Genomic DNA, 20,127 nt, shown 5'->3' with positions numbered 1-20,127 from the left:
TAGTAAATAACGCAAGGCAAAAATCGATATTATATTACAATAAAATTTGTTCATACTTACCTGGCAGACATATATAGCTGAATTCGGAAAATACAGCTACATACATATCTGAGAGGCAAGTTTCATGAACAAAACTTAGAGAATCGAAGCAGACAGCTCAAGCTTCTTATGTTACTGGACATAAGCGGTCATTGACGTAGTCTACAAGTCTATTTCTTGTACTACGAGTCTGCGAATGATGAATAAGAGCTCTTCCGAATCTTGTCAATAAGAGCTTATCCGCTACGGAATATAAAGTTAAATGAGTGTTTTGTCAATGAGAACTAACCCATTTACGGGACAAAGAGATATTTTGTCAATGAGGGGATACCCACTTACTTGACAAAACGATAGTATATTGTCAATGGGGGAAAATCACTGAATTGACAAAACGTAATCCAGTCGAGCATATTATTTTCCGATTCCCGTATCAATCGAGGAAGGGGGCAAGAATCCTGATAAGAGACTGGGCTTTCAGCAGGTAGGACCCCGATGTTCAACTTCGGCAGCGTAGTCCCGAACTTAGGAACTAACAAAATCTATCATCTGAAAAGCCCTTTCAGATGGACTAAAAAGCTTGCAACTTAAATTTATTGGCAGTATGGCAAAGGAAGTCCTGTCTTGCGCTTTCCTGAAGAGCGTCCTCTTGATGAGTGCTTTTGCAAGAATACTACCGAAAGTAGTCGAGCGTCATGACGTGTAGGACGTCGAGCTTTTACATAACCTGTAACTGCCTTATCACAAAGTCTTGACTGCGGTAGAGCAAACGAGATCTTCCCTTGAGCTTTCCTTAACTCCATCCACCTATGCGAAAAGCAATATTAATTGACAGAGACCTCTTGAATTCACGAAACCCGATGTCTTGCTGGGTTTCGAAGAAGAAGTTGTCTGTTCACTTTAAGCTTCCTCCTTCACATTCTTTGCAGGTGAGGTAGAAGGTATCACCAAAGGTAGAGGTAAAAATTCTTTAGGCCCAAATCTGAAACAAGAGCTTGAAGAGTTCAACAGAAACGTTCAGCCAGGCGACACACCTGGCGTTCGCTGGTGCACGCTCGGCGTCCACTGGCGCGTGCTCGGCGTCCACTGGCGCACGCTCGGCGTCCACTGGAGCACGCTCGGCGTCCACTGGCGCGCGCTTGGCGTCCACTGGCGCGCGCCTGGAGTCCATCCGAGCGTCCCGTCCAAGTCTAGAGGGAACGCCTTCTTATTGTGACAGTAAAAAAGCTTGGGCGTCCGCTCTCAAAAGCTTCCTGCTACTATGACTTCTTTTACGTATTTCTCGGTGGAAAGACGGACACGAGTTCAGGTGACGTTCGCCTTCTTACTTCTCACTGAAACGCATAACGAGAGAGAGAGAGAGACGTGAAGCGTCCTCTTCTATAAAGCTTCTATTTAGAGGGCGCGAGTCCTTCCGAAAGCTCCAACCCCTGCACGGGGAGGACGCTTCAGAGGACGAGAAGCAATCCTTCAGGATTCGTGCACGCGCACGCACTTTGGCAGTCTGGGAATTTTCATCAGAAAAACTGCCGAAGGCACGCCAGATCGGTGGGGGTTCCTTGTAACCCTCCTTAGGCTTTCGACATGCTCCTTCCCCGGGTCCTGGGAGTCAAGCAGAGGTCCCGGCCTAGAGGCGAAACGAGGCCGATCTGACGCACCCTCCACTACACAAGGGGTATCACTGCACTTCTGCACTTCACTTTTACTCTCTAAAGCAAGCACTTTCGATTCTAAGTTACAAATCGAAAGAGTATCAGAGAAAGGGCAATTCCTCTACAGACACTGTTTAGGGCCCGAAGGCAACACTACAGGGTTAGGAGGAACAATTACAGAAGTAGCACTCTTCACAGCAATGAAGGAGAGCGAGCACCTCTCGTAGACATATTCATAGCCCGTAGGCCATACTACAGGGTTAGGCAAAATAAAGTCTACAGGAAGGTTAGCAGGTTCACTACCCTGACTTTTGTTACTGATTAATGTGCGAACATAAGAATCATAAAGTCTTCCTACGGAATTAGACATGTTTACTGATTGTTTCAACAAATTTTGGCCCCGTAAACAATACGAATCATAACCGTCCCGTTTCCCTTTACGGAATAGAAAACCAAAGTTGCCTTCACAACTCCTTACATGATAAATCTCAACAAAGAAGCAAGACCTATACCCCTCGTACATACCAAGTGCGGATCTACTGAAGCTTTCGGTAGCCACACCCTATCTTTGCAGACATCCCCGTCTGAAACTAGCCTAACTAGATTCAGATATTTTATACAAAAATGAATCAAATTCAAATCAATTTAAGATAGCGTATGCCTAGCCACAAATCCAAGTAAATAAATCAAAAGACAATTAGGATACTTAGCGGCAATGAAGTTTCCAAAATCCTAAGAAGGAGGTACTGAAAATAGGTGTTTTCAGCACCGGCGACAGAAAAATTATGAATAGAAAATGGGAATGGTTCCTGATACCCGCCTCCCAGCAGCGGGAATGGGTACTAACCACCTGGCCGACCACTGCGTGTGTCGGAAGTTTTTAAAATTCTGTCGGATTTCAGAAAATACAGCTATATATATATCTGACAGGTAAGTTTCATGAACAAATTAAGTTTTATATGCTTACAAAGTAATTAAATAGCTATATTCTACCACCAACAGCAGCTTTTAGAATTTTAAATTTTTGGTAACACACTATTGATTAAGTGTAGTTGATGAGTCCCACTGAATTACAGGTATGGATAGGTATAACGCCACTGACATGCTAATTCATTTCTGCCCTACGTCCATGAGAGGGGAGGGAAGGCAGGCTCTTTTTCTGTAATTACTTGGTAAGAATATTCATAAATTTTATTTTACTATAAAAATGTCTTTTTTTTAAATAAGTAACTTACCAAGTAATTGCAAACCTGAATCCAAAATTGACAGGGGGTGGGCTTCATAGACACATTTACTTCATATATTCAGAGAAATTAAGGAATTTCTAAAATATAGAAGTAAGCTAGCATTGGTTAAAATGCTGGTTATAACCTTACCTGGTAAGAGAGATGCAGCAGGTAAATACTGCCTCTGGTTGGTGCTCATCTTAACCTGTAGTGGCACAGCAGTAGAGCCATGGAACACTCTTACTTCAGTGGGAGCACTGTAGACGAAGGAGTATTCCAACCACTACAAAGCATTAGTTAAAGTATGCAACTCAAGGAGTCATCTGATGGTTAGCATAACTTGAAAAAGTGCCCTTGCCCTGGGAGCAGTACCAACACAGAACCAACCAGAGACACTCAACTACACCAAATCACAAAAACCCCTACCCATCGATAACCAAGACTAGTGGGTACTCTAGGTACATGGTACCTGCAGGCTCACCAAAATACTTGACAACCTATATTCAAGGCATAAAAATAGGATGGATAGAAGCATGCTCCTATGCCTCTTCCCCAAACACCATCCCAGACCCAGACAATGACCCAGGGTACTGCAGTTCTCATATACTGTCACTTCTTGTAGATAATGCATTGCAAACACAGATTTGCATTTCCAAAACGTTGACTGGAGAATTGAAGACACAGACATGTTATGTTTAAAAGCCAATGAAATGGCAACCACTCTAACTTCATGGGCTTTTACTTCAAGAATGGGTAAAAGGTCCTCTTGAATTCTTGAGTGACTCCGAGACGATGTCTCAAAAAGAACAACAATGCATTCCTAGAAAATGGCTTAGACGGATTCTTCACAGAACACTAGAAGTTACAAGAGGAAACTCTGATCCTACTGGTTCTATCAAGGTAGTACCTCAGCGGCCTTACAGGGCAAAAAAATTCTCTCCTCCTCTTCTGGTCAGAGAATTTCCATCAAGTTCTTGATGACAAAAGAACGGGGCCAGGGCTCAGATGGATTCTCGTTCATGGCCAGAGACCCCAAAGTGAATGAGCAGACTGCATCTCCCTGAGAGAAGCTAACTCTCTTATCAATGGCCTGCACCTCACTGACTCGTGGCTGTTGCTAAGGAAACAAAAACAGTATTCCTTGTCAAATACCTTAAGGAAATCGAATGAAGCAGTTCAAAAGGAGAGGCTTACAGCCACTAGAGGATTTTGTCTAAGTTCTGGGCGACTGAATTCAACTTGGCTTCCTTGGCCGTACTGAAGGATTTAAGCAGGTCGCTGATGTCTTGATTCAATCGCAGATCTAAGCAAGTCTCTGATGTCTTGATTCGATCCAAGATCTAGACCTTTATGTTGAAAAAAGAAGCCCAGCATTACCCTATATCCCTTGATGGTTGATGAAGATAAGCCTCTTGGAGTTCTTGAAAAAAGGAGAAAGTCTGTTATCTGTGTCACAGAGGTTTCAGTAGAAGAGATGTTATGTCTTCTACACCAGCTGTGGAATACTGCCCATTTAGCTTCATAGACTCCAGAAGACTAGCATCTACATCTTGCAATAGCTTCTAAAGCTGGCCTTGAAAATCACTTCATTCTAACGAGTCTGTTTACAGTTAGAATCCTGTCAGAGCAAGAGCGGACAAGCCTTGATAAAAACGTTGAAAGTGTGGCTTCTGAGAAGACTTGTCTTCTCAGGAGTCTGCGAAAGTCTACTGTTTTAGGAGGTCCAGGAACTATTCTTTCCGAGGCCAGAACAGTGACACAAGGGTCACTAAAGAGTTGTGGTGTGTCATGAATTTGTTTAAGACTTCCCTGACCTTTTTGAATGGTGGAAAAGTGTACAGGTCTAGGTTTGTCCACTCCTGGAGCATGGCATCCATTGCCCAAGCCAGAGGGTTCAGGACTGGAGAGCAAAACAGCATAAGGCAAAGGTTCTTCGACATCGCGAAGAGATCTATTAAAGGCTTTCCCCACAGTTTCCACAGGTCAGTGCAAACCTGTGGATGCAGAAACCACACTGTGAATTAGAACTGTCTGCGACAACTGAGCTTATCCACCTGAACGTTCAGCTTGCCCTGAATGAACCTTTAGTCAGTTGGTTCTTTTACATTTGCCTTGTATAGGGAGAAGTGAGTGCCTCCTTGGTTCTTTATGTAAAACAGAGTGGTGATGTTGTCCAAATGGACCGCTACAGTCCTGTTGAATGTTTATTTTGCAAAGAACAGAAGGCCCAGATGAATTGCCTTCAGTTCCTTCATGTTATATAGATTCTTCTCTTCTGGGGTCCTTCCCAACCTAAATCTGAGGTGTCTGAGTAAAATGCTAGGCTGGGTTCAGAGAGAGGAGAGACTTCCTTTCCAAAAGTCTTTTTTCTGTAAGCCACCATCAAAGATCCTCCTTTATTTCCAGAGTTATCCAGAAGACAAATGAGTCAGGATGCGTCTTCCTGTTCCAACTTGCTTTCAGGAAGAATTGCAGTACCCTCATGTCTAGTCTCCCCCGGATGACAAACTTTTTGATGGATGAGAGGGTTTGCAAAAGGCTTATCCAACTGTTGGCCAAACAGGAAGGGAGAGCAAGGAAATGGTGGATTGTCTGGAGGCACAATTAGACTCTTCTGGGGGACAGAAAAAGCCTGATATGTCCATGAGTCTATCACCATCCCCAAATAGAGAATCAACTGAGACAGCGACATTTGAGATTTCTCAATATTGATGAGTAGGCACAGCTCCTGGGGTAGAAAGAGGGTCTTCCGAAGGTCCTCCATGCACGTTGTCTCCAATGTGGAGTGAATAAGCCAATCATCTAGGTACAGGGAGATGTTGATGCCTGTAAGGTGGAGCCACTTCACCAGAAGGGCGAGAACACAGGTAAATACTTGTGTAACTGTGGAGAGGCCGAAGCACAAAGCTCAAAATTGAAAAACTCTGCCCTGAAATACGAACCTGAGGTACTTCTTGGATGTACTGGAATCATGACCATCTAGTCACCCTGGCAGATGGAGGACAGGACTGATTGGTTCATTTCCAAGGAGAATTTTGTTTCTGAACGTAGAAATTCAGAGCGCTGTTTCCAAGGACTGGTCTCCAACACCCGTAAGACTTGGGGACCACAAAAAGACAGATGTAAAACCTTGGAAAGTTGACATCCTCGACCATCTCCACAGCTCTCTTCTGGAGAAGAGACAGTACATCTTCTCCAAGGAGAAGTGAGGTCTGGACCGAAACCTTGTGTTACTAGCCCGAAAGGGATGTTGCTGAAGAGGGGAGACAGTCTTGAAATGACAGAAGAGTGGATCCTTGGGGATGCTTCGAGGATTGAACCAGCAGATCTTGTGTTGATCTCTTTTTAAGATCTGATGTTATCTCCTAGATAGTGTATTGTGGGAACAGTTGAGAGCAATCTGGAGGTAAAAAAAAGGAGCGCAGACTTCTAAAGAGGAGTGATGCCTTCAGAGGTGAAAGAACATAAAAAATTCTCTCTTCTTCAACAACCATGTGGAGAACAACGAAGCCAATTCTACTCTTTGAGTAGCAGAAGTGAATTGAGCTTGTCAGCAACGTTGTACCTATTCATACACTTAAACAATAGCATGTTACTGAGAATTTGTCTAAAGGCTGTGTTAGGGGTAGAATATAGCTATGTAATTACTTGGTAAGTTACTTATATAAAATTGGACTTTCACTAATGAGAAAGACCAAGATGGTGTTCAATAAATGGGAAAACCACTTCTCTTGATCCCAGGATATCTCTTAAATGAGGCATGAACACATCTTTCTCAGCAGGACAAATTTTGTTCTTTGTTACAAAGGTGTGACAATTCGGGCTTCTCTAATTACCATCTGTGCACCAGTTCATAGCCAACATGTCATCTCAGTTTGTGTGCTTATTCTTATTTGGATTCCAATTCACAATGGTTGAGAGTTAACCAATCCTTGACTTCAATCAATCAATCAATCAATCAAGAGAGAGAGAGAGAGAGAGAGAGAGAGAGAGAGAGAGAGAGAGAGAGAGAGAGAGAGAGAGAGAGAACTACAGTATCTGTGCAGTTTACCTTAATGCAATTCATGTGTACATACAAGCACAGGACTTGTGTAGTGTTTTATATCATGAAGCTTGAGTATGTACACATAAGTAATGAAGCCCTATTGAGGTTGTAGTGATTGCAGACATTTACGTTCAAGTCACAATCGGCAAATTCCATTGGTAAATAATGGAGTGAACAGTGATGTTTCAAACTCACAGGGTTTGAAGGTGGTTGGCTGAGGCAAGTGCATTTCTATTAACCAAAATCCTAGAATTTCAATGATTCACATACCAAAGACAAAATATTGATACATGGCATAACAACAGATTTTACCTTCACCAATTGGATCTGGAGGCCCTATGCTTCTTCCAGGCATTTTTGTACCACTCCAACCTCTTTCTAGGGGATCAATACGCAAAGGGCGAAAAACACCCATGTTGTCACGTAACTTCAAAAGTTTTGCTTCTCTCTCTTCATCTTTTGGTAGTTTTTGCTGCTGAACAAGTTCCTTTCCACGCAAAACTGGACCACTGAGACCAGGCCACTGAACATTTTCACTACCTGGAAAATAAAAAAATTTGTAATTGAAATTTGATATTTATAGTCTGCATAATACTGCAAATGGAAGCTGCATTATTGTATTACAGCATTCTAATTGTAGCATAAAATATAGCAACAATGAGCAAAATGACATTATGATAAAATAAAATTTTATATAATCTTATCCAGTACTAATTATTTAACTAACAATTTCTTGCCTCGGGAGCTTCAAGATTAAAAAATTCTCGGGTAATGTTTCACAGGTTTAGCACAGACGATAAGACCCACCCACCAATGGGAATGCAAAGAACTTCTAGCAGACCACTTCATACTATTTATGCCATATGTCCATCAGCGGGGAACTGGCAGGGCTCCATCCGTAATTATTGTGTAAATATTATAGTATAAACTTTTATTTTATCATAAAAATTTAATTTCTTTACAAGTGACTTACCCAGTAACTACTTAGCTGGGATACATGGATATACATATTATACTCCAAAACATTAAGTGATACATTGATTGAAATAGAGTCGCTTGTAGTTCTTGACTAATTAAGAGAACCTGCAGCAGTGAACTGCCTTAACTTGACCTGTAGCAGCATGGCGGTATAGCCAGGAGTGCCTCTACATTAAGTGGGAACTTTGTAGCAATGGAGTACACCGATGGCTAGCAAAAACTTTAAAGGTGGCATTGCAGTGGGCACAGTACCACAAAGAAAACAACTTAATACAACCAGACACATTATCATTTGCACTGGAATAAAACCACAACTAGCCAGGAGTGCTAGTAGTATAATGAATGAAATTTTCATAATATATACATTTTTTCAATGTATATGTAATATACATTTGTGTGTACTTATATCACAAACTGTTCTCTGACCTTGTACAAAACTCAAAACAGCAATTAAGTACTGAGCACAATAATTTCTCTCCACTACATACTGCCCCTACACTTCCAGTTCTCTGCAAGGAAAAGTGTAATAAGTTAAATCAATCTTTTGCCAACAACAGATCATATATGGTACCACTATACAGGCAGTACCTGGCTTACAACAGGTTTGGCTTACGACATTCCGAGGTTACAACGCATTTCAATTACTATATTCATCAGAATTATTTCCAGGTTTACGACATGTTCCAGGGTTACAATGCTTATGACGCCGATCTGACAGAAAAAATGACTCCAACAATGCATTAAAAATGCATTAAAAAAGGGATAGTGTTTATAAAAAGTAATGTAACTCCCACTAAAGGGATAGTGTTTAGTCTTCAAGGCATTTTCCGATCCCCTCCACATATTTGTACCCAGTGTATTGATGTCCTCATAACATCTCTTCGCAGACGCCTACCATGTGCCTTGTTTTGGGAAGTGGATTCTTGTGAACATGTGATCCAGGGATTCATCATATCTCTGCTGTTTTATATCCACCGGAAGCGAATATTACGGTCCTCCACTCCATTCTTCAGCACCGAGCCGATCTCACCGCCTTTAGTTTTAAATATTTGTAAGCATGGTGAAAGAGCATGAAACAAGATCCAACTTCCTCAACAGGCAAGAGTTCATTGTATATAGTATAAGGTATTTATTGCTAGGTAAAAGATTTGACTGCCATAGATGTGTGCATGCCGAGAGAGAGAAGTTTTTCAATCACTAACTTTCCCTTTTTTTTTGCTAGGAAGTGTTAAAATTTTACAGGAAACAGTGTCAGGTTTCCTTTGCAAAAAAGAAATTGCCAAAATCTTGTGTCAAAAGAGATTGCACATTAGTTATTTAGCGAGCTGCAAATACAGCTTTGCTTGGTTTTATTTTTGTGAGCAAGTCTCTCGCTCTTCTTTTTCTCCTCCCCTCCTCCTCTCTCTCCCTCCCTTTCTCTCTCTCTCTCTCTCTCTCTCTCTCTCTCTCTCTCTCTCTCTCTCTCTCTCTCTCTCATATTCCCCATTTCAATGAAACTCCAATAACATAGCATTAATGTAATTTCATGAGCGCAAGGTAAAAGATAGTAGGATAACAAAGTCTTTTCATGAACACAAAGGTAAAAAGATAGGAGGATAACATCCATTCCTGTTCAAGCAAATCATAAGTAATTCAAAACTCCTTTACTAGAGACTAAGCTACAATCAGGTGAGTAAAAGAGAAAGGCAATCCCCCTTCCCCTCATCTACAAGCCGCATGTGAAATTCTCTCACGTACCTGAGGTGTCTAAACATGAGGGTTGTCAGTGGCCAAATTTTCTCATATGGTAACGTGCAGACGAGCGCTCAATAATCACTGTAGGGAATGTTAAAAGGTGTGAAACCTTGTTGGTGCCTGAATTCCCATTTTGGGAATCCACCTATATTTTCAGCCTACATGGACGGCTAAGCCAATGCCTAACTTTTCAGACTAAAGTGAACCCCCCATATTCGCAGACGTACGTATTCACAGGTTTCTCCCTGGAACATGTACCCCCATTATTTGTGGGAAATTCACCTATTCGCAGTATTTTTCTATGAGAAATATCCACAAATTCCTGGTTATTTTTATCAATTTCATCATAAAATGCATTTTTGTGATAAAACTATTAAAAAAACTAGGTATAAACCTTTTTAGTGGGGGTTTCTTGTGTTTTAACTAACAAAATAGGCAGTTTTAAATGTTTTTATAAGGGTTTCAACTATTCACGGGTTCTAGCTTTTCGTGAGGGGGTCTGGTACCCATCCCCTATGAATATGGGAGGAACACACTGTAGTGCTGCCAGCGTTTACTCTGGTAAAAATGGCCAGCAATGCAGCACTGAACGAGATTAGGGCCTTCACCACAAGTGGAAGGGAATTAGGGTTGGAGGAACAGACAAAAAAAAAAAAAAAAAAAAAAAAAAAAAAACTAAAAATCAATTGGGTGAGCAAAAAGATGAAGGAAGCTGCCCAAGAGAGAATTGAAGCTGCTGAAAGGGAACCCAAGAGAAGAGAGAAGCTGCTGAAAGGGCTTTTCAGGCAGCTGAAAGGGAGATAGAAAGACCTCACCAACTGGCTTATGGCAGACCGGAATGCCAACCTGGCACCCACGAGTGCGACACCCCCTCGCTCACATTCTCACCTCCACAGCATGGGAACCCTCATTGGGGCTTAGGACAATAGCAAGCCCAATATTGGCTCAATCATGTCAAGCAGGTGTTTGGGAATTTCAATCCTACCCCACAGGAAGTGGCCCTCCTCCTGGGCAAGCATCTTGCTGGTAGGGGGCATACTGCAAACCAAGCTTTCCCTCTCGACCGTCGAGGTTACTTCTCCTCAGCCTCCAGCTTGACTCCGCCACCGACATTAGAGTCAGTCAACCCAAATCTGGAGCCCGTAATTACCTCCTACTCCTCCCCTTCATCAGCAGCTGACCAGTCCCAGCGTAAGGACTCTGCTGACCCTCAGTTGCCCAAAGAACACCAGAAACTGAGTCAAGCAGCATTAGGAAGAGGGGCGAATGCTATAGTTTAGACTGTCGCAGCAGTCGGTGTCGATGCCACTCCAGCATCTGCTACAAATTTGGGTCTCTCCAGTTTCCCCCCACCCCCAACCCCCTGGCATCGTCAAACCGGCCTCAGAGAGGTTGAAGGAAGAAGGGTAAAGGATGTCAAGGATTCCAGAACACCTGGAGGAACAGATAGGTCTCTTTGCACTACTGATCTGGCACAGTGCCACATTCTTATAGAGAATTCTGGCCTCTCTAAATCCAGAGGGGAGTGCCAAGTTCTGTTACTTTCACTTCTTTCTTATCCTTTTGTAACTGCTTCTATTTTTTTTACTGTCCATATCTTCATCCTCACATTTAGGCACCGCTTTCTATTTTATGCGCTGCTTACGCAGGGTCCATCTGCCAGGAATTCTGGCCTTATAAACTAGTATTCCAAGGCATAGGCAGTCCTCAACAACATAACCCTTTAAAGTCTATAGGCTTGTCATAACAGTGTCACAACTAACACAGTACCATACCCTAAGCACCTAACATTCCATGAGAATAGGAATAGTACTCATAGACAGCAAGAATGCTGTACATTCAGCTTAGCCTACTGAGGCAGTATTGTTTATAGCATGGTTCATTTATACATTGTCAGACTTATTTTTCTAATCAAGTAATTTTCACTAGTCTCTACATTTTGTGTAATTCTCAATGTTCACTGATGAGACCTATACCTAATGTAATTTTGTCTATTCTCTGAGGAAGATTACTCCTTTCCTTGATTCTGCCATCTTGAATTACACTCATATTCTTCATGGAGAAATTCATGAATTGCTTAGAACCTTGCTAATTATTAAAAGGCCTTGTTTATCTTAATGCGTAGCCCTACTGGCAAAGGGCCATTTATTACAAAATTCTGAGTTAAAATAACCACCCAAGAATGTGTTGTACTGCCCCCTCAGGGCCTACTTATAGCATGCCTTAATTTATGTTAAAATACAGTGCCCTGCATGATAGAACTAAGATTAACACTATCAACTATTATCATTTATAAGTATTATAATTTATAAGTAATAACTACTATAACTTACTGGTAGATATTTGTCTCACAACTAATTTAATCTTAAAAGGTATCTAAGTTTAAGTTTACCTTTGTTTGTCACATTTTTGTTTTCTTAATTCTTTAAAAGAAGATATTTTCAGTTAATGTTAATCCTAAGGAAAGTGAGCTAATGGTCTCCAAGTTATTTCTGTTTTGGCTTTATGACTTAAGCATTGGTTAGTTCACATTTAGCTTAAGTAAAGTTAGACTTTATTGTCTCATTACTCTCCAAAGAAAGTAAAAAACATTTGCTAAGTTGAAATAGCAGTTTCATACATCCAGAGTTAATTTTAAGTTATGTTCGTTCCTGCCATTTCAATTCAACTATGGTTGAAATGGTCTCTAGATTGAGGAGTTGTTCTAAATTATGAACATCGCCAAGTCAAAATAGAAAAATATTCATTTAAATCCATAAAACAGTAGCCACTCTATGATTCATCCACTACCTCTTTGAAAGATCTCTGACTCACAGCTTTCTTTTCCACAAACACTGCTGCCGGCCATTTTCTTCAGCAGATTAACAAGCTGATTAAGCCAGTGTCCGAGAATTAAGCCCAGCTGCCCCAACCACCTGAGAGGCCCATGAACTTTGGAACGCCAAGGGGCCGGGTAATTGCACTGGAGCAGCTGCCCTAATGGATAGATCGGAAGATGATAAAAAGGCACAGCACAAACAGCTTTAGACCTTAACTCACCATCTTGGCAGCAACAGCCTCCTGGGAGCAGAATGCTTCTCCTCCTTCCTCCTTCACCTACCTCTTGGAGACTGCCCCACATTTTCAATTGCTCTCTCTCCATTGTGCTTTCCCTCAACAGAGCCACCATTGAAGACAGATGAGCCCAGGCTATCAGGTAAAGTGCAAAGTTAATGGTTTAAAGCAGTCTTTCCTCCTTAAATTTACTGATTCTTTTATGTTTCATTGCTACAAGTAACTTATGGTCCTTAGTCACTCCCCAAGCAACACTCCCAGCCATTGTACCGTGTAACCTGCTGCCCCCTCTGAGTATGTTGATGCTGTAAGTGTCCTTCCATGGTGTTTCTGAATCATTAAGCGCCCCATAGTGATTAGTTATGCTATACCACTGAGACGTAACATTCATCTTTTGTAAGCCACTGTCCTACACCCCTATGATTGATTTAATAAGTAATGTAACTCCCGCAAAAGGGATAGTGTTTAGTCTTCAAAGAATTTTCCGATCCCCTCTCCACGTGTTTGTAGCCAGTGTATTGATGTCGTCATATCTCTTTGCAGATGCCTACCATGTGCCTTGTTGTTAGAAGTGGTGTCTTGCGAACAAGTAACCCAGGGATTCATCATATCTCTACTGTTTTATTTCCACCGGAAGCGAATAATCCGGTCCTCCACTTCAGTCTACAGAAGCAAGCCGATCTCACCGCCTTTAGTTCCCTTAGACTCTAATGAAATATATGTAAGCATGTTAAACCTCTAAGTTTAACTACCTTCCTTCACTCTGAAACCGGTCCTAAGCCGTAATCTTTAACTTTTTCCATTTGTGCTATGGTTCCTTAATTCATTCTTGGCCTTAGATTACCTCGACTCAGATCTGTTGCTCTTGAAAGGAACCACAAACATAACAACTCTAAGCGTGTAATTTGTTCTACAAGAATGTTTCTCCATGTAAAGCTCAACTTTAACCTTAATTTATGACAAGTTAACTCTTAAACGCCGAAGCAGTACTTTAAAAATCGTCTCCCGCATGCTGGCGGCGTTTGCGAGTGAGCGCCGAAGCAGAAAAAATGTTTTTTTCAAAAAATCACAGCATGCTTAGTTTTCAAGATTATGAGTTCGTTTTTGGCTCCTTTTTTTGTCATTGCCTGAAGTTTAGTATGCAACCATCAGAAATGTGAAAAAAATATCATTATCATATATAAATATTGGGATATATGACAGTGCAAAAAAAAATTTCATATATAATTGTATACAAATCGTGTTCTGAGCAAAACGGTTAAAGCTAACGAGTTAATTTTTTTTCGTTGTATTGTACAGTAAATTGTGATCATTTTGGTATATAACACATTGTAAAATGATCAAGGCAACACAGAGAAAATATTATCACAAAATGACACATGAATTCGTAACGCACAGACGTAAAAAAAAGCCGTTTTCAAAAATTCACCATAAATCGAAATATTGTGCTAGAGACTTCCCGTTTGTTGCAAAATGAAGGTAATTGATTGAATATTACTAGACTCTAAATGTTGTAGCTTACAATTGCAGTTTTTGACCATTTCAGTCGAGTTAAAAGTTGACCGAAGGACGAATTTTTTCTATCTATCGTTATTTATATGAAAATATTTCAAAACAGATAAAAGTTACAACCATGGGTTGTTTTTTGTTGTATTTTACACAAAATTCCACACATTTTCACATATATAACTTTATGTAACGGCTAATTTAAAATGGTGCAAACATTACGACAATCGGATGAAAAAATTTATGATTTTTTCGGAAGAGTTACCGTGCGGATGTAAGGAAAAAGTTTTATTCATAAATTCACCATAAATCGAAATATTGTGCTAGAGACTTCCAATTTGTTGCAAAATAAAGATAAATGATTGAATATTACTAGAATGTAATAGTCTTAGCTTACAAATACGTTTTTTTACCATTTCGGTCGAGTCAAAGTTGACCGAATGTTGAAATTTTGGCACTTAATCGTTATTTATATGAAAATATTTCAAAACTGATAACAGCTACAACATAGGTTGTTTTTTTTTTGTTGCATTCTACATGAAATTGTGCACATTTTCATATATAAAACTTTCTGTAACAGCTAATTTAAAATGGTGCCAATATTACGACAATCGGACGAAAAAATTTCTAATTTTTTTTGGTAGTTACCGTGGCGGACGTAAGGAAAATTTTTTTTTTTCATAATTCACGCATAAATCAAAATACTGTGCAGAGACTTCTAATTTGTTGCAAAATAAAGGTAAATTGATGAATATTAACTAGAATTTAGAGTAAGAGTTTTAGCTTAAATTCAGTTTTTTTTACCATTTCGGTTTGGGTCCAAAGTTGACCGAAAGGTTGATATTTTGCCCTTATTGTTATTTTTAGGAAACTATTTCAAACTGAAAAAAGCTACAACACATGGATTGTTTTTTTGTTGTATTTTACATGAAATTGCACATTGCCATAGTCTAAAACTTTATATAACGGCTAATTTTAAATGGTGCAAACATTACGACAATCGACAAAAAAATGGTATGATTTTTTTTCGAAGAGTTTACCGCGCGGACGTAAGGAAAAAGTTTTATTAATAAAATTCACCATACCATCGAAATAACTTGTGCTAGAGACTTCCAATTTGTTGGCAAAATAAAGATAAATGATTTAATATTACTAGAATGTAATAGTCTTACTTACAATACGTTTTTTTTACCTTTTCGGTCGGTCAAAGTTGACCGAATGTTGAACTTTGGCACTTATCGTTATTTTATATGAAAATATTCAAAACTGATAACAGCTACAAAACCATACGTTGTTTTGTTTCATTCTACATGAAATTGTGCACATTTTCATATATAAAACTTTCTGTACCACTAATTTAAAATGGTGCAAAGATTACTACATCGGACGAAAAAATTTCTAATTTTTTTTGGTAGTTACCGTGCGGACGTAAGGAAAATGTTTTTTTTTTTTCATAAATTCACCATAAATCAAAATACTGTGCTAGAGACTTCTAATTTGTTGCAAAATAAAGGTAAATGATTGAATATTACTAGAATGTAAGAATGTAAGAGTTTTAGCTTACAATTCAGTTTTTTTACCATTTCGGTTGGGTCAAAGTTGACCGAAGGTTGATATTTTGGCCCTTATTGTTATTTATATGAAAATATTTCAAAACTGAAAAAAGCTACAACCATGGATTGTTTTTTGTTGTATTTTACATGAAATTTGCACATTTCCATATATAAAACTTTATATAACGGCTAATTTTAAATGGTGCAAACATTACGACAATCGGACAAAAAAATGTATGATTTTTTCGGAAGAGTTACCGCGCGGACGTAAGGAAAAAGTTTTATTAATAAATTCACCATAAATCTAAATATTGTGCTAGAGACTTCCAATTTGTTGCAAAATAAAGATAAATGATTGAATATTACTAGAATGTAATAGTCTTAGCTTACAAATACGTTTTTTTACCATTTCGGTCGAGTCAAAGTTGACCGAATGTTGAAATTTTGGCACTTATCGTTATTTATATGAAAATATTTCAAAACTGATAACAGCTACAACCATAGGTTGTTTTTTGTTGCATTCTACATGAAATTGTGCACATTTTCATATATAAAACTTTCTGTAACAGCTAATTTAAAATGGTGCAAATATTACGACAATCGGACGAAACAATTTCTAATTTTTTTTGGTAGTTACCGTGCGGACGTAAGGAAAATGTTTTTTTTTTTTCATAAATTCACCATAAATCAAAATACTGTGCTAGAGACTTCTAATTTGTTGCAAAATAAAGGTAAATGATTGAATATTACTAGAATGTAAGAATGTAAGAGTTTTAGCTTACAATTCAGTTTTTTTACCATTTCGGTTGGGTCAAAGTTGACCGAAGGTTGATATTTGGCCCTTATTGTTATTTATATGAAAATATTTCAAACTGAAAAAACAAAAAAGCTACAACATGGATTGTTTTTTGTTGTATTACATGAAATTTGCACAATTTCCATATATAAAACTTTATCTAAACGGCTAATTTTAATGGTGCAAACATTACGACAATCAGACAAAAAAATGTATGATTTTTTCGGAAGAGTTACCGCGCGGACGTAAGGAAAAAGTTTTATTAATAAATTCACCATAAATCTAAATATTGTGCTAGAGACTTCCAATTTGTTGCAAAATGAAGGTAAATGATTGAATATTACTAGAATATCAGATTTTTAGCTTACAATTGCATTTTTCGACCATTTTGATAGAGTTAAAGTTGACTGAAGGTTGAAATTTGGCACTTATCGCTATTATATAAAAATATTTCAAACCTGATAAAAGCTACAACCATGAGGTGTTTTTAGTTGTATTCTACATGAAATTGCACACATTTTCATATATAATACTTCATGTAACGGCTAATATAAAATGGTGCAAAAATTATGTCAAAGTGACGAAATAATTTCTGAGATGTGTCGCTGATGTTTTTTAGTGCGAGAAGAAAGAAATTCGTGCTTGCGCGCCTGGGTAACGATTGTAAACAAAACAACGCCTTGATCCGTGAGCTCCCAGCATCCCCCAAGGCGTGTGATTCAAAAGTTTTTGCCTGGTAGGCCTATAAGTCTTTTTCCAAGAATTTTTAAAAAAACTTTTTTGCTATAGCGGGGGGGGTACAGTAACCATACGTCCAATCGGCACCCAACAGACAATTTATATCGATGTTTAATACGTCCAATCGGCGTTAAAGGGTTAAGACCTCCAACCCAAAGGAGAAGAACTTTTCAGCATAACATAATTTCCATCACTAATTAAAAAAGAGTATGGTAAAAAGCAAACTCAACCTTCAGATACAAGAAAGAAAGTGCCAGATTAGCCAATTTCTGATTTTTCTGAAACAAACTGATGCAGATCTGTGGGTTGTGCAGTTGCTGAAGGAGGGTTATGGGATTCCATTCATGAGAAGTTCACCTCTTTCAATAGTTCTGGTATAATTTCTGGCTTATCTACATAACTCATAAGAAATTCATTGTCTTGTGAGAGGAAGTTCAGTCACTACTACAAAAGAAAACAAAAAGCCATAGAACATACACTGAAAGTAAGTCTTGGGTTTCACAATACACAGCCTCATCTAGTGTTAAAGGAAACAGATGGAGGCAAGTACTTGATGTCTAGGAGATAAAGAAATTTTTGAAGCTGAAGAGATTCTCCATGAATTCATCTGAAATTATTCTCAAGGCCATTCAGAAGAACAATTGGATGATATGAATAGACCTTGAAGATACCTATTGCCAGTTTGGAGCTCTGTTTCTGAATGATCACCACTCCTCCCATATTCACAAGTCTTCTTAACACAGTTAAGAAATTGTTGTACCTACAGAATGTGAGAACTCTGTCTTTGGAAAGGATTCCTAGAACAAGAGAATTAGTCTGAAGTTGACACAAAGGTTAAGTATAATATGTAGTCAATCTATCAAGTATAACATGTAGTTATCCTTTCAAGTATAATATGCAGTCAATCTTTCAAAGTCCAAATTGACTCCAGGTTAGTAGGAAGATCATATTACAAACAAGGATGTCACAGACAGATGAGGAGTCCAGAAACTGGAATATAAAATGGAGAGGGTTCCTATATCTAATGATAGTGGATTTGGAAAAGTTTATCACAAAAGTTGATAGGAAAAGTAGTAGATATGGAAGTAACAGGACATATACTTGTAGGAAAGCTCAGGAATCAATGAAAAATATGTGAAAGAAGAGTTGAAAATATAGAAAAGGAGCTGAAGAGAGTGGTGAGTAATAATTTCACCCCTTTAAGTGAAAAGCTGACATAAAAATGATTATGACAACAATGATAATAATGAATCATGGCACTTGTAACTAAGGTACATAATTATAATGGAGAAATAGCAAGACAGATCACTCCTATATAGTAAGTTTGATAACACAAAAGCAAAGAGAGAGAAAAACACATGAATTCTTTTCTCTGTCAAGTCAAACAACTTATAAGAATTGAAAAAAATTGCATGCTGTGTGTACACCATCTATAATAATAAAATATAGTTATAACTTGAACCTTACTTACCTAGGCCAATAATCTGGCCCCTATTTAGATTCTTTGCCATTCTTTTACCAACACCTTTCCCTCGACCCCTCTTCTTTCCAGCATTGCTGACACTGGTGACACCTTTCCATAATTGGTCAGCAGACACTGCAAAGTAATGCAAATTATATTAAAATCATCAAAAACAATCTGATACTGTAAATGAACATGTAAAATACAATACAACTAATCACAAAATTATTATTTAAAAAAGGAATCCTATTCACATGGAACAAGCCCACACAGGCCATTGACTTGATATTCAAGTTTCCAAAGAATATGGTGCTCATTTGGAAGTAAGAGAAGGTAAAGGGAAATACAGAAAGAAGAGATGTCACTTAAGGTGGCCTCACACAACGCCTTTTATCTCCAGCCGCGAGCCGTTGCTGCCGAAAATGGAAAACCGGGAGCTTTTAGCTCGAGATTTTGGCTTCCCGACTGGACGGGAAGCAGCGAGCACAAACCGCGAGCGATCGCGTAGTGTAAACAAACAAGATGGCTGCTGCTGATAGGACGTACTCTCAGACCTTTGGCTTCTCTTCTCCTGAGCCACTCTCGAACCCACACACGTTTTATGTTACTCTTGCATTCACGCAAGATTCTGAGAAAACACATCACTGCAGCACATCTTGCAACAGTCCGACAATTTCTGGGCGCCATTGATGATATCAGCTGATCAGTTTTGTTTACTTTTTCCTACTGGTCCTCAAAATCACGAGGTCCTAGTGCAATGATACAAAACTTTTGCTCGTGAGCATCAGCTGGATGCTGGCCAAAACCGCGAGCCAGAAATGACTAGTGTGATACCAGCTTTATTATAACATTAATTACTGAAACCATCTTAAAAAGAAATGTATTCAATTGCCAGGAGAAAGGCATTAGGGTAGGAACGCACTGCATCTTTACTTGAACTTGGAAAGATTCCCATTTTGCATGACACCAGTTTGCTTTACTATGTACTTTCTATGATGCCAGGCTTCCCTGATAGGAAATTCCACAATCCTGAGATCCCTGAAAAGGAATCTGGAAAAAATAGAGCTGAAGTAGCTACAGGACTCATGCAGAAGTGTGTGCTCCTAGAAACAGTGCACATAGTAAGAAAAGTGATGGACTCCTAAGGAGGCAGGATGCAACCCGGAACCCCACACTATAAATACCACCCAGTTGAATTGGAGGACTGTGATAGACCAAAAAAAAAAAAAAAAAAATTTTTACTACTACTACTACTACTAAAATGATAATATAATTGTAATTACAAAATTTGTGATAGTATCTTGAAGAAATAGAAGAAAAAAGAGAGAACTATGTTGTATGTATGCA

General features: G+C 38.9%; 1 protein-coding gene and 1 pseudogene across 1 annotated transcript in view; one reads left to right on the top strand and one right to left on the bottom strand.

Moving 5' to 3' along the window:
* LOC135201879 (small ribosomal subunit protein uS5m-like) overlaps nucleotides 1-18,917 on the bottom strand; it is a 49,200-nt gene extending 30,283 nt beyond the window's left edge. The window contains exons 1-2 of the mRNA XM_064231180.1: nucleotides 18,790-18,917; nucleotides 7,272-7,499 (exon numbers count right to left, since the gene is read on the bottom strand). Coding sequence (XP_064087250.1) covers nucleotides 7,272-7,499; nucleotides 18,790-18,829 — 268 coding nt within the window. The 5' untranslated portion in view covers nucleotides 18,830-18,917. The remainder of the gene's footprint in view (nucleotides 1-7,271; nucleotides 7,500-18,789) is intronic.
* LOC135201679 (small ribosomal subunit protein uS5m-like) overlaps nucleotides 1-20,127 on the top strand; it is a 170,576-nt pseudogene that overhangs the window by 63,096 nt on the left and 87,353 nt on the right.

Source organism: Macrobrachium nipponense, chromosome 28 (genome assembly GCF_015104395.2).
Source record: "Macrobrachium nipponense isolate FS-2020 chromosome 28, ASM1510439v2, whole genome shotgun sequence".
NCBI lineage: Eukaryota > Metazoa > Arthropoda > Malacostraca > Decapoda > Palaemonidae > Macrobrachium > Macrobrachium nipponense.
This window is presented reverse-complemented; position numbering and strand designations above follow the sequence as displayed.